Source organism: Toxotes jaculatrix, chromosome 6, assembly GCF_017976425.1.
Source record: "Toxotes jaculatrix isolate fToxJac2 chromosome 6, fToxJac2.pri, whole genome shotgun sequence".
Taxonomy (NCBI): Eukaryota; Metazoa; Chordata; class Actinopteri; family Toxotidae; genus Toxotes; species Toxotes jaculatrix.
The window spans coordinates 9,121,978-9,137,003 of record NC_054399.1 but is presented as its reverse complement, the minus strand read 5'-3'; the positions used below and the strand labels follow the sequence as shown (position 1 = coordinate 9,137,003).

The following is a 15,026-nucleotide window of genomic DNA, read 5'->3' as shown; positions in this document are numbered from 1 at the left end:
GATATACTGTAACTCCCAAGTGGTACCTCTGCTTTACGTGTCTCAGAGCGTTGATCTTTCTGTGACTCAGCTACTACGACTTAAAGGCTCTGACAGCATATTTTCTCAATAGTGTTCTTACTTGGGTAAGAATATTATTATAGAATATTATATATATATAGAGAGAGTATTTTGGTACTGGACTCTGCATGAACACATTTGGGAAAGTGTTGTTTATCTCGCATTAGAGATTTCTGTATTTGTGTTTTTGCACTGGTTTGAAGTGGAGAGGGCCTCAGCTGGAATGTCACATAATTCTGTGCATAAATCAGGATTTAGCAGCATTTTAACATGAATCTAATGATAGTTGTGGAGCTGTTTAATAGTTTTGCCTGGCTGGTGTTTGTCACTTCTCATCAAATGACACCCACAGTCCTGATGAAGCAGGTTAGCTGAGCTTTTGTTAAATTCCTATAAGGATTTTTAGCCACAGTAGCCTCGTGGCTCCAGATGCAGCGATACTGGCTGGTCCACCACTTTGTTCCAAAATAAAATATATCAACTATTTAATGGATCACCGTGAAATTTTGTGCAGACATTCATGGTTTCCAGAGGATGGCTCACACTGATTGTGGTGATTCTAAGACTTTCCCTCATGAGCATGTTTTTTAGCCTGGCTATAAACACTTAATCTTTTTTTTTCTAACTTTATCTTTGAGTGTTGCTCTTGTAGTTAGAAATATTTAATGAGGTGAAAATATACTTAGTGTTCATAGGCTTTAGAGGAGGCTGAAATTCAAATGGAGTTTAAATCCAACAGCTCATTTATTGTAAACCTCTGCTTGTTTTCCTCGGCAAGCTCCCAATTAGCAGTAACAAGAAGGCCAACTCCATCTAGAACAATCAAGCTCATCTCATTTTCCATCTCAGTGAGGCAGAGCTGGCAGAGATGACACCTATTCTGGGGCTGTTCACATTAAATATCTGTTAATCCGCTGTTTGTAAAACTGTTGTTGCCACTGTCTCCTCAATCACCGGGTATTGACTCTCACACTTGCTGAAATCTGTACATTTCTTAATTCCTCCCTGTCAAAGCAGTGGCTGTTACTGATCTCTGATAAATCAGAACCCCTCTCAGTCCACGGGTTACATGGCACTTGACTCAAAACCAAGCAATCTGGACAAACAATGTGCTTTTTGTCCTGCAGATCAATGAAGTCAGTGGGGCCCTTCCTATTTTAGACAGACAAATGTATTTGTTGCCATAGCAAAGTTTCCAGGGTCGGTTTAAACCCAAAGACAGGCAGACAAAAGAGAGAGAGAGAGAGAGAGAGAGAGAGAGAGAGAGAGAGAGAGAGAGAGAGAGAGAGAAGGAGAAGAGAGAGCGAAGCGAGATTAAAAAAAAGCTGCTGTAAATTGATTCAGACCACAAAGCACACAGGTGCGTGTTCTCCACACTGCATTGTCTGCTCAGCTGCATGCGCTTTTCCTGGTCAAATAGGTACAGTCTTATTAGATGTAATGGGCAATGGTTTACTGACACACGGTACTTGGTGCTTTGTGTTGTGTGTGTGTTGTGTGTTTGGCTTCTCTGAACATGGCTTGAAGCGACAAATAAAGTGAGAAGGTGCAAAGCAAAAAGAGTAGCAAAAGAAAGTTAATATTCCGGAGAAAAGAAACCAAAGTGAGAAAAGTAGAGTAACTGTTATATCTTTATTCTTGCATCCAGGTATTTGACAAGACAGCACTTGTTGCAGTGTTGAAAACAGCAGAAATATCCACCCAAACCATTGGATTTGCTCAGTATGGCGCAGCAGACTGTGCGGGATAAATCCACCTGTAAGATTCTTCTTCCTCTGATATGTCACCGGTGTGTTTCTAGCTGGTTCTGCTGGGAAACACGGAAACGCACAGTTTGATCTTATTGGTCAGCCGCAGCCGTGCGCCGTCTATAAAACGCACGGCTGGAGCTCCGGAGCTGAGACCGTCTGAGGGCGCAGGGCAGCGCCGAGGAGCGCACGAGCTCATCCGTGGAGAAAACACCTGTTACTGGCGGAGTAAGCGGATAAAGAGAAGTGCGTCGTTTTCCACAGTGATGTGAGTATATTGTTTATGAACGTCTGTACATCGGAGCAGTGTGTTTTCCCAGATTTCAAGGCGACATTACATTTGAGAGGTTTTGGAAAACGAACTTTGGTGCGCAAAAGGGAGGAAGCCTCTTCGCACCGGCTGAGCTGAATTTTAGTTTGTAACTTTTATAGAATATTTTTCTGCAACGTTTTTGATAAAAACTTACATGAGGCACTTGTTCCGAAGAAGCAGAGATACAATCTGTTTTCAGATGAACAACCTTAGGGACATTAACATTATGTAGTTTCACAAAAAAAAAAAAAAAAATCAACTGTAAAATGATTTTTTTTTTCTGACTTTTTTTTTTACTTCATGTGTTTAGTGAGACTAAAAACAAGAATTAAACCTGATTTTTCTCAGCTTTAAGAATATAATGCTCATAAATAGTTCTCAGGGATGTAAGTACATGTTAATACAGCGCGACTTTAAATTTAGTCCTTTAAAATATCGAGAATCAAAAGAAAATAGTGAAGAAGCCCCTTTTGTTGTTGTTGCCACACTGACTATATGTTTACACTTCCAATCAGTGAAGCCCCTCTGCAGTCTTAAAAGCAATTATGGCTCCGTGTCATTTGTTGTAAATGTTGAATTCTGGTCTAGTATCGTTTGTCAGTTTAACGACTTGGCATCGCTGCCTGTTGAGACCTGTTAGTTCCTCTTTCCTAAAATGTAACGAGCCTAGTAAATTAAATGTAGTTCTTCAAAGAAAAGATTTTTGAAGCTGCATTATATATATATCTTTAGAGTTTTGACTCCATAGCATCTTTAGTCAATGGGTCCATGAGTTAAGCTCAGATTCAATTTTCTGTAACTGTAGCATCTTTTGTTAATTCAGTCTTACACCTTTAAATACATTGGGTTTAATCATAGTGTTCATAGGAGCTACAGCACCTCAGTGTTATTTTTATCCCTCTGTTCCCTCCTCTGGTCATTTACATCTCCCCCTCTGTGTGCTATTAATTGCAGATACACCTGACTGCACTTAGTCCACATACCCACACATCCCACTGTCTGGTGGGACCATGTGGGTTCTGGATAAGATCCGTGGGTCGGTGGAGACCGGTGTGCTGCGACAGGGAGAGAATGGAGACAAGAAAGGCGTAGCCCCAGCCTACAGCAACGTCCTCACCCCCGACAAGATCCCAGACTTTTTCATTCCGCCGAAGCTGGTCAGCTGCCCCCCAGAGCCCGAGGTTCCCAACTTGAAGCCCAAAGAGGGGCTGCAACCATCCACGTCAGAGCAAACCATCGGCAGTGGTAAGAAAATCAGTAGCCCGAGAAGTCCACGTCTGGTGGCCAAGATTGCAGGAGACACCAAGAACTTGCTAAGAGCAGCAAACCGCCACATCATACAGATAGAGAGTGCTGATGATGTTGTGGCTGGAGATACCAATGCAGACCCCCAGTCGCAGACAGCTATGTCCTTGCCTTATGTTCCCAAGACTCAGACATCTTATGGCTTTGCAACCTTAAAGGAAAGCCCCCACACTCGCCGAAAAGAGTCGCTGTTCCACTGCGAACTTACCAGTCCCATCACCTCCCCTAACACCCAGAGGAAGACCACGGGGAAAAGCAGCGAAGCTGGAAACCATCTGAATCCAGCTGACTTCAACACCTCTCACATGAACCCTTATCGATACTTCAGCGGTGGAGAAAGTGACACCTGCTCCTCAGCGGAGTCCTCTCCCTTCAGCTCTCCTCTGCTCTCCCGCTCTGCATCTCTGCTCAAGATCTTCACCCATGAGACGCAGGCCAAAGTCGTGAAAGCCAAGCGGACATTCGCTCGCCACAGCTCCCTCTCCACCGACGAGTGCAGCTCAGCCGAGCCAAGCCCCAACATCCAGCGACGGCTCCATGTCCCCTCCTTCCACAGCGGTGCTGGAGCGTCCGACCATGGCCTCCATCGAGAGCACACCATCAACCTGCACAAAGGCGGTACGGTGAGAATCAGTGCCAACTACGACTCCAGCACCTCCCGCTTGTTGATCCGCGTCCTGGCGGCAGAGAGTCTTTATGACAAGCACTTTGACATCAAGAGCATCAACTGCTGCGTGTCCATCTATCTGAACCCAGGCAAGCTGCAGAAGCAAAGGAGCAACATCATCAAGAACAGCCGCAACCCAGTCTTCAATGAGGACTTCTTCTTTGACTCAATAAGCTCAGTTCAGGTGAAGAACCTGTCGGTGAAGTTCAAGGTGGTGAACAAAGGCACCAGCCTCAAGAGAGACACTCTGCTGGGAGAGCGTGAGGTGCCGTTAACGAAGCTGCTCACAGGGCTTTAAAGCCACAGGACACGGAGGTTAAAGGAGGCAAAAACCAAGGATACTGATTGAAACTTAAATTAGATGTTTGCACTTGATTCTATACAATCTTTTTATTCCGATAGATTACATCAGTGAAAATAAAGACAATAAAGGGACAGGAAAAATGACCACCAGTCAGCCACCACCAGTCCCAAGAAAATGAGTCTCTTGATGTAGGTGGCCAGATGAAGGATTTATGGTGGTTGAGGTCTGCCTGGTTCCTTCTCCCAGTAATGAATGCTCATTAAACCAAGCTCGGCTTGACAGCAACAGATGAATTTGAAAGATGAAAGGTTTTTCTTTTTTTTCTGGACAAGTCTCCCAGCCAACTTCATCTGCCGGGTGTGGTTCAAAGGTTGGACGACACCTGTGCGTCAGCCTGTCACGGGGCCCTTGCCTGCACTGTGTTTGTCACATGTGGCATGGTTTTATTATTGTAATGTGACATAAATCCACAGAAGCACAGGATGGGATTCTACATTAGCCACGCACCGTGTGTTTAGCACAAACATGCCTTTGTGAATCATCGCGAGCTTTGAAGTGGCACTACATCCTGATGTGCAAATGACCCTTTGATCCCAGTTGCCATGGCCCACCTCCTACAGGGGAGGGCGAGGACAAACAGAGCAGTCACGATAGTCACATTTACATACACATCAAAAATACAATTATAATGCGACTAATAATGCAAGTAAGACTAAAGCCTCTGATTGCCATAATCTGATTCTGTTATTGTACTTATAAAGTAAAGTCAAATGTCATACAAGCGCTGCAAAAAAGTTTTGTCTTAAATTAAAGGTGCTCTGTGGAGTTTTCTCGTAAGCAAACAAGAATTATATCATCACCAAATCACACTGTGTGGATCCTTGAGGTCTCACAAATATGTGAGAAAATATCATTTGCTTCTCTATGACGTAATTTTTAAGAAGTATTTTAAATCCTGTAATGTTTACATTGGTGTCTACTTACATGCGTCCATCCGTCATTCAGCAGAACAGAAGGAAACCAGCACCAGGATATGAACAAAATGGGAGTTAAAAAAAAACTTTGCTCCACAGCACTACTAGGGGCCAAAAACTCCATGGGGCACCTTTAAAATATTCTTTCGCCACTTGCACATTTCTTTACATAAAACAGAGAAGAACTCAATTAGAGACAGAAATTATCTAATAAGATGTGATTTTTTTTTTTTTTGTGGGGTATATGGACTTTAATGTCTGCAATAGCCAGCAGCTATGTCTTTAACTGCATGAAACCCAGTTCAATTTATAGTTAATAAATGTGGAGGAAGGACAAAAAAATGTTTGCAGGGTATGTGAGAAAGTTCCTTCACATATTTTACGCATATATATTTCTTTGGTTGATGAAATCCCTTCAGCCTTATGAAGGGTCTGTGTGGACTTTCCAGATGCAGCCTGTCAAGCATGCCTCATCCAGTGTGGGCAGTTTGATTAAATCTTGTGCAACTAGGCAACAGGCTCTCGCCAAATAGGTGCGCCAACATCTTCACTCTGCATTCAGACCGGCTGGCATCACCCCAGGGTTGTTGCAGAGATTCTCAGAACCAAGAATACGGGAGCATAGAGGATTTCAATTTTGCAGTCGGTCACACAGCCACATGAAAGATTTTAGGGACATTTAATTAATTTATTTTTTTAAATTTCTTTCCACTTTGCTTCACTGAAGTCCCTCAGGATCACTTGCTCCCTCAGTTCCTAAAAGATATCCAAAAATGTCCAGCTCAAATTCTTCTTTCAGATGTTTTATTTTACAGCATCATTTTAATACAAACTGTGGTTGTGACAAAGTGCTTTAACTGCCTCTTGGTTAATCCTGACGACAGTGGGACGAGGAGCAAGGTTATTAAAAGTCACTCTTTTTACCATGTAACAAAATTAAATACATCACGTAAACAGAATTTAACACTCAATTTATGCAACCGGGCTGTTGCCTTAGTCTCAGTATTGGCAGTGGACAAATACAGTACTTGTGTGCATGTAAATGTATTAAATGTCTCATATGAGAAGAATAGAGCACCGTGGTCAAAGTGCTGAGTACCAGTTGCATGGCATGAATATGTCAGTAACACACTGGTGTTTGCATGACATACTCAAAGTTCAATGAAACCCTAAAGCCTTACTACGTATGTGTGTGTGTGTGTGTGTGTGTGTGTGTGTGTGTGTGTGTGAGAGAGAGAGAGAGAGAGAGAGAGAGAGAGAGAGTGACAAAGAGAATGTGTGTTTTGATTAGCATGACATTTTGTCCAAAGTTGTTGATTTTCTATGTAGTATTTTGTAAAATGCTTTTGAATGCTTTGAAATGACTGTAAAGTTGTGTTGGATTTATACTGTATATAACTACATCTGTACTAGTTTCTACTATTGTCAGTGAAATGCCAATTATGCACCAGCGAGTGAGAAATGCTGATCAGAGGCATTTTAATTATGTCTGTTTCAACTCTAATGAAGCCCAAGGGACCAAGACAGAAATGTCAAGACAGAAATATGAGAAAAAAAAAAACAAACAAAACCAAACAAAAGCAAGGCAACAATATGATGCATTTTGATGAGAACAGCAGCCCTCTCCTCTCTCTGCGTACTCTGCTGTCCTTCTGAGGAAATAGAAGAAATTGCATGTGATTGCAGCCTCAAGTGCTCGGTGGAGGAGACTACAGAGAGAAAAAAAAAAGAAGTCAGAGGCATCAGAGGGATGCAAATTACTGAGGTTTCATACACACTGCCCCAAAGCTTCAGTTTAATTCTGGGAGGATTACTCTCACCTGGTGTTTGTAGCTCACTTGTAGCAGTGCTGTTGATATGCTCTATATACTTTCCATACAGTGACACTGCTGGTTGGCTTTGTGTGAAAAGTCGGTGATCTGTTGTAATCCCTGTTTCATACCTGTGTGCAAGCATACAGTGCCTGCTCGTAGAGTTATTGTATGTTCTACTCAAACTTCCTAAATTGTACTTGACCCTGTTGTTGCCAAAGCTTTTTCAGAGGTTTCTTCTAGCATGACTTGAGTAGTGTCAGTGCTAAATTTCAGTGGATTTTTGTTGTGCAGTGGTGGGTTGTCCTCGTGCTCTGATTCAAGATGAGGATTTGCTGCCGACACGAATGTTCCTAATAATACACCGAAAATAAGGGTGACGTGTTCTGCAAATAGTCTGACTGAGTCCTATTTTTACAAGTAATTGCTTTGATTGTTTTCGTGTGGCTTATCATTCAGTAGAATTGAAATGCAGGGTGGAAAACAATAAACAGTTATCCAAACAATCCTGCCTGGGCGGGCTCTGCTGTCCTCAGTCTACCTGTGGCCTCTTCACAGCATAATATTCTGCAAACAGGAAAAAAAAAAAAGGCCACATCTGAACAGAACAACCTTATCAGTAAACATATCTGACAAAATATCAATCATAGCTGAAAGAAATGGTCAAAATAAAATGCCACTTACTGCTTCTTTACTCTGATCTTGACAGGGGTAAAAACCACTGATCTGCCTTTGAGGAGGTTTATTGAATTGATTTGTACACTTTTTATTGCTCTTGTGGTCAATTTTGAGCAGAGCTGGAGGCTTATCTGTAAAAGAAATATATTGGACAATGTTGTGCTAAGTTCTGATAAGCCCGCTTGAAACAAAGTTTTTCCCCCACTGATTGTTCTTTTTACTATCTGAAAACACAAAACATCCCGATGATCTACATTTAACAGTTAGTTTATAAGATACAGTCAAATAATTTGGATGGACCTTCTTGGTCCAAATGCGGTCTTTATTGCTCTGTACACTGTCACCTGCCTTTGAAGAAAATGTAGCTATATCACAGACCTGTGGTCTTGTGTGCATAAAGTACAATGAAAAAAAAAACAATAAGGCTAACTGTTCTTTTAAAGAGGTCCTGACATTGCAACTGGAGTGGGAATTTTGACTTGTTGGTGGTGCTAAATAAAAAGTCAGTTTGCCAGCTGAGTCATCAAGATTCATCCCCTGAGGACCATGAACATGTGTACCAAAGTGACTCCAATTCATTCAGTTGTTGTGAAGAAATTTCACTCTGGAACAAAGTGCTGAATCCCCCACAGTAATGCCTTCTGAGGCTCAAAACAAGGTTGGTCATTTTAAATGCTAACCTTTACTTGATCCACAGAGGAATTACCAGAATTAACTTTCCCATTATCCAGCCTGTTGTTGTGGTGAAAATCAGTCCTTATATCCCCTCACTCAATAACTGTTTAATTAGGGTACAGGGTGGTGGGGCTTGACTGACGACATTTACAATGAGTATTGAGGAATGTGTGTGTGTGTGTGAGTGCTGAGAGAGTGCTGGTCAGTTGGATACGGTATTGTTTATTCATTTATATATATATATATATATATATACTGAAATGTCTCTGAAGTCTTCCTGTCTTGACAGGTTCTCTCTCTCAAAAAAAAAAAAAAAAAAAAAAAAAAAAAAAACGAAGCTGAAAAGTGCCGGTCCGTTACTTGACACTGAAATCTTTAATTTCTCTCCAGACTTAGATAAACAATGGAGGCTGATTTCCATGTGCTGTTGCTGTTCTTGTGTTTCTGGCTTGTGCAGGTAGATACTTTTCTACTGTGATGCTACAACCACTTACAGCAGTTCTGTGGTTTCTTTCTGTGTTAATGGGTGTGAAATACTTTAATTAAAGGAAGAGTTCCACAGCATCTCCGCTTATGTCGTTATTGATTTGCAATTTATCAGTGCACTGATTTTGGGGTCTCTGACAATATTTGTGCCAATTAAGTTGAATTACCAAGCATTAATACTGGATGTTCAGTGTTGGTATACACATACTGAGGAGGTCAGGACTGAAGGTCTGGACTGATCACAAGTAGAACCAGACTGAGCGAGGAAGTTTGAGGCCAATATAAAATCTAATATATTGAAAAGCTTGTGATAAAAATACGTCTGCATAGGCAGAAAGTTTTCCAGTTGGACATGAAAGATTGTTTTAAAATAAGTTTGCAAAAGCAAATACAAGATGAAATGACAGCAAATAGGAACAGCGAAGAGCGAAGAGAGTTTAGTGCTGCAACTTACTACAGTGGCATTTCTTTGTTCATACAGTACCTACACTATATACACTGTATCAGTATATACGTGATGGTACAAGTAATGGTAAAAAAATATGAGTTTTACTGGATAATCATTTTGGCCTCATGTACATAGCATATAGCTGCAACACTTGTTACTTGGTACGACTCCTTACCCTGCATTTTCCGTCTTTCCACTGGAAACTGTATAATGATGTATAAATGCCACAAACATTATCTTTACAAGGACACTTCCACAGAGATGATAGGATGATCTGAGAGAGATCGATTCAAAACTTGTCGCTTTTAAAACTTTTGTACAGTGGCATGTACAACACAGAGCTAATCCATTCTAAAATAAGAGATATGAAATGAAATCCAGAATTAAACATGAAACAAATGACCAAACTAGTTTAGTTTTTGACAAGTTTTCCATTTATTTTTATTTTTGAGAAACTAAAAAACAAAATACAGTGCAGCTGCTTTCTTGTCTCCTGCTGGCATTCAGTTTTGTTTTGTTCCTCTGTTCAACAAGAGATTGTTCAGATCGTTTTGGTTCAGGTAGATCTGCATCAAGTTTATTTAAGTTTTGTCTTTTATTGTGCCAAATGGGAAATCTGGCTGTTAGCATAACAAAAACAGACACATCAAAACACTCACAAATGGGGGAAAAATACAGATAGTAATTTATTATACCAGCAAAAACAGTGATTGTAATAAGTAAAAACCAATTAAAAAAGAAAATAATAAGATAAAAAACAGGGACTATGTTGCTGATAACAAATTGATGAATGGAGAGCAAATGAATTAAAAAAAATAATGTTTTTTCACCCAGTGATTTAATACCTCTACCATAAATAAATCAGTTCTCTTTATTCAACAGGTGGTACTTCTTACTGTTAAGTTTGTTTTGCCTTTCACTCAACTCTTCTGTAAAATGTCTGAAAATGTGCATTTCTGATCAAACATAACAATACTGGCAAACTTGATCAACTTTGACTAGCTACTTTTAGGTTACTGCATCATTGAAGACCAAAGATTAAAACAGGCTCGATAAACATTTGGTTTTCAGATTCTGATTATTAATTTTTACAGATTGCATGTTTCATGTATTGAAACTCAAGTCCTTATCAGTAATTGTTCTGGTGCTTGTAACATGCTCGAAACCCACTTTTTCAGTGTAAAAACTTTAATTCTGGGATGACCTCAATATTTGTTTACAGCTTCAGTACAGAGATTTAACTCAGACAGCCATACTGACATTTTATCTACAGTAGTATTTTTTAGACTTAGAACAGGTGCTTGTGACAGAGAGGATGAAAACTCTGACTTCGAGTAAATTCTCAACATTTCCAGTCAGGAGAGCATCACCACCAACACTTTCTCCCTCCTTCCCTCATCTCCGGCTGCTCTGCCTCTGTCCTTTCTGTCTTTATAATTACTCGATTCACCACAGTAATGTGACGCTCTTGCTCCCTTGGACCAACCCCTGGTCTCGCTAATGATGTCCTACCACTTAAAATCCCATATCCAACAGAGTTTTCCTCCTGTCCTTCTCAACCCCTGTCCCTCGTCTCCCCTGAATTAACAGTCACAGCAAAAGCAAACAGTAACATTAAACATCTCAACTCTGCCATGCTTTCTTTAATTGGCAGGGTAAAAATACTGCACCATCACCATTAGCCTCAGGGTGGAGTCAGTCTTGGAGTTGTCGTTTTGGAGAGGAAGTGTGTGGGAGGAGACAGGAGGTTATACACACCATGGAAACACTGGTAATAACTGCTGCCAGTGTGACATTTCTATTCCCCTGCATACTTTTTTTTTTTTTTTTTAAGAAACAGCACTAATTGATATTATCATAACAACAGCTCAACTGTGAAAGTGATTGCTTTATTACCCAAATCTGTAGTTCCCCTCAGCTCTATGGAAAGTTTTAGTGTCTTTAGTTTATTCTCACCACTCTCATCAACATCGTTTCCATTGCTTTTCAGCATAAAAGCCCTGATAAAACCTCCCCAGTCCAAAGAACAGCCAGTCAAAGTTAGTGACTACCAGGTGAATATATCTGAGCATTTAGCTGCTAAAAAGCCGAATATTTTCCTCAGCAGTTGAGCAAAACTGAGCTATAAGCAGCGTGACTACTGAACTTAACTTGTCAGATGGTCACCACCCACAGCAATTTTACCCGCCATATTAAATTAAACAGTAGTCCAAATTGGCGGAAAACCGCACGATCTGGCAACACAAGTAGAAACGCATTGCGCGCTGGGAAGCGTGAGAGAGCGCGTGGTGTCGTGCTAGCCTAACAAGCTAGCTGTTTGTAATGGATGAAATAAAGCAAAAAGCTTCCAAAAAAGGAATTTCTTACAACCCCGAATGATTCGAGGGAGCCTTTTGATTTTGTGGAAATTTTATGACGTCGCTGTGACAGCAGATAAAGACCCCCAGCCCTCCGTTATGTCAAACCCGTTCTGGATTTTAACTGTTGGTCCTGTTGTCCGGTTCAACTGGTATCAGACGTGTTGAGCTTACAAGTTCATCTGGTCTTCACTTGGAAGTTTAATCTACAAACTGGTAAGACAGATAATTTATTATTTTGAGGCTCTGTGGTGTCGCATGGTGGTAGTCGACAGAAATATGTGTTTACCACTAAATCTGGACCCTGAAGTTTGCCGTCTGATTCGGCAGGTAAGGGGAAAGCAAAGAGAAACTTAGCGGACAGACACACACGGTGTTTTAAATAGTCTTTAGCTTGTCTTGGATAACAGTGTCCAGATTTCACACGTCTAAATATAGTGGTTTTGGATCTGGACCTGGTCCAGTGTGGTCAAAACAAGCAGCCGAAGTCAGAGATAAAGAAAATATCTCTGCAGAACTATATACAGACATGGAAAGAGGTTGGCAGTTACAGCTAAATAAAACCCAATATTAACACTAATACAATCCATTCAGCTCATTTTTTTTTTCTAATTTAGGCTGTTTGTCTGTTGACCGCCTGCGTGCGGTCAACAAAAATTACGGCTACCCAGCTCCCCTTGCTCCTCCTACCTGAGCGCAGGTGAGTGAGTGCCCCACTTTCCTACCTCCAGCTATAACCGAACTATGCCCACGTGACCCAAACTTAGTGCATCACCATGGTGACCAGACAAAACCAATCAATAAACCATCACCAAAAAAAGAATAACATGGCTCCTACAGACGGTATTGAAACTGGTACCGTTGCTATTTTTAAGACACCGCGGTATACCTTATTACCGCCCGACCCTAGACCTGACTGATCTGACTGAGACTTTATCAGAAGTGTGAGCACTTTTTTGTCCTCTACCCCACCACCTCATTCAACAATTGAGTTACCTCAAACAACTTTGCCCACTAGGAGTGAACATTTCCACAATTTATTATTCAGGATCCTGCACAAGCAACAGACTCATAGTGATCCTCTTCCTCTCTGCTCATCCCTGCTGTCCGTAATTTGTCGCACACGCACACACGCACACACCAGAATACTATTAGGTTTCCCGTAACAGCTGCACATGAGATGCTGCCACTGCCTACAGCCCGCTTACTGTGGCAGCAAGAAAATGTTTTCCAATATCCCTCATCTGCCATTGTTCATTTCCATCCTGTGGCGGATGTCTCTCACAGCTTGTAAATTGATTTATAATGCTGTCTTCTCCTGAGTAGGATGGAGGATGGGGGGAAACACATTGGAGGCTGGTGTCTGGGAATGGGTGCAGGCTCTGGGTGCGATGTGGCGGCAGCAATGGAAACCTATATTCTGGAGGGCAAATTTGATTGGGGCAATTGTCATCCCCGGCTTCCTTGTCTTCAGGGAGGAAAGGTTTAGGGCTGTTATTGGCTTTGGGATTACTATGGCAACCACAGAGCAGAGTGCTCTCCGAGTGAAGGAATGAGACGACTGTGCATGTTTGTGTGTGCGTGTCTAGTGGGGGGTTGAGTATTGCTGTTTAAATTGCTATCTAGTATAATTATAGCACGCTGTGTTTTTTCTTTCAGTGTTAACCCTCAAACAATCTTTAATTAGTGGCTCTCATACTGTTTGCAATGTGTGTGTCCAGTCACAAATTAGATTTTTTCTGTGGGTTAGCTCACTCTCAGAGGTACTGTATAGGGTTAGAGATGTTTTACTAGAATCTGTATAAACCTGACACCTTCTGAATGCATTGAAGGTCAAAATGTCTATTTTTAAGAGCATCTATGGCTTTTGCTGGTGCGCTCGCTGAAACTTTATGTGTTGCTGGTATTTGCTGTTTTCTACAGACTGTGCTATACTTAATGCTAAGGCTCATGTTCATATAAAGTATCTCTGATTACTTTGAAAGTTCACCCAGACTGAGCTGTATCTGAGTAGGTGCTGGCAGGTTATTAATGGCCTTTACATTGATCATGTCACAGCTCCATCATTGTCCTTGTATAATGTCTGTATGATAAGTCTAACTGTGTCTCTGTGGTGGATCTGAAGCTTACTATAAGTGTATATCTCTTGACGTGCAATGGGATGTGGTCCTTTAGTCAGTCTGTCTTTTTAAACGATCGTTCGCCAAAATCCGATTGACCTGTTATAGCTTAGCAACTGTAACTAGGCACGTGATGGTCAGCCAAGCTTTGGAGTCTAATCCAAAGGCAGCATCCAGAAACTGCAGTTCTGCATGCTGCTGTAGCAGAGTTTAAGGTTATGCTCTTAATCAGAAGAGGAATTTTTCAGAGCGTGGTGAAATGTCAAAATGAGAGACGCACAGGTGTAATATTACTAAGGCCTGTATTCCAAAACAAAAATAACATACAAAGTTTCACCAACTCCTGGAATTAATGTTAATTTGCTAACAGGCAAAAGTAATCGGCAGTTGTCATTTTCAGTGGCTGAAATAGCAACTGTAGCTGGCAAAAAAAAATCTGGAAGCCTGCTTGAAAGCCTGTTTGAAAACAAGGACATGTTGTTGTTCCACAAATGACCAATATTTCCATATGTGCCAAAGCTGGGATTGAGAGCTTTACAGGCACAACAGCAGTAACTAAGGGAGGTGGAGCTGGGCTAAGGGTTGATTTCAATTACATTTTAATTCAGTCCTTCGCTCCCCCAGTCAGACATGTGAGAGTGACTCTGGACATAAACACAATCTATGGGATAAACACACGTTATGACTACATGGAGTGCCGACAAAGGCATGGTAACCACGAGGAGCATTCGTTCTGTATTTACCACTTGGCAGCCAGCACCATTAAGGATCAGCTGCTGCTTCTTTGTTGGCCTGGCCTCCCATGATCCTGTCAGCGTCCGCCCCCTTGGCCCTAACCAGTGAGATGGCCGACCCTCAGCCACCAGTGCGGCGGCATAACCACTGTGATCACGGGAGACACTTCAGCTGTGAACGTTAGGGATGAAAACTGGAACCAACTGTGCTGTCAAACCAAACCCACAGTGCCAGTGTTACCATAGCAACCCAGGGGACATTTGCCACAGGTGAGGGGGAAGTGAAGTTACTGTGGAGGGTGGGGGGCAGGAGGGTCATTTATATTTTTCATTTATTTATTTTTTC

At 41.5% G+C, this 15,026-nt stretch overlaps 1 protein-coding gene across 1 annotated transcript; it reads left to right on the top strand.

The window, feature by feature from the left end:
- The first annotated feature begins 1,971 nt into the window (after window positions 1–1,971).
- On the top strand, window positions 1,972–6,052 carry LOC121183825 (C2 calcium-dependent domain-containing protein 4C). The gene is made up of 2 exons (XM_041041094.1): window positions 1,972–2,076; window positions 3,076–6,052. Exon 2 carries the CDS (start codon window positions 3,132–3,134, stop codon window positions 4,389–4,391), a length of 1,260 nt encoding a protein of 419 aa, XP_040897028.1. The 5' UTR covers window positions 1,972–2,076; window positions 3,076–3,131; the 3' UTR covers window positions 4,392–6,052.
- Window positions 6,053–15,026: the final 8,974 nt, after the last annotated feature.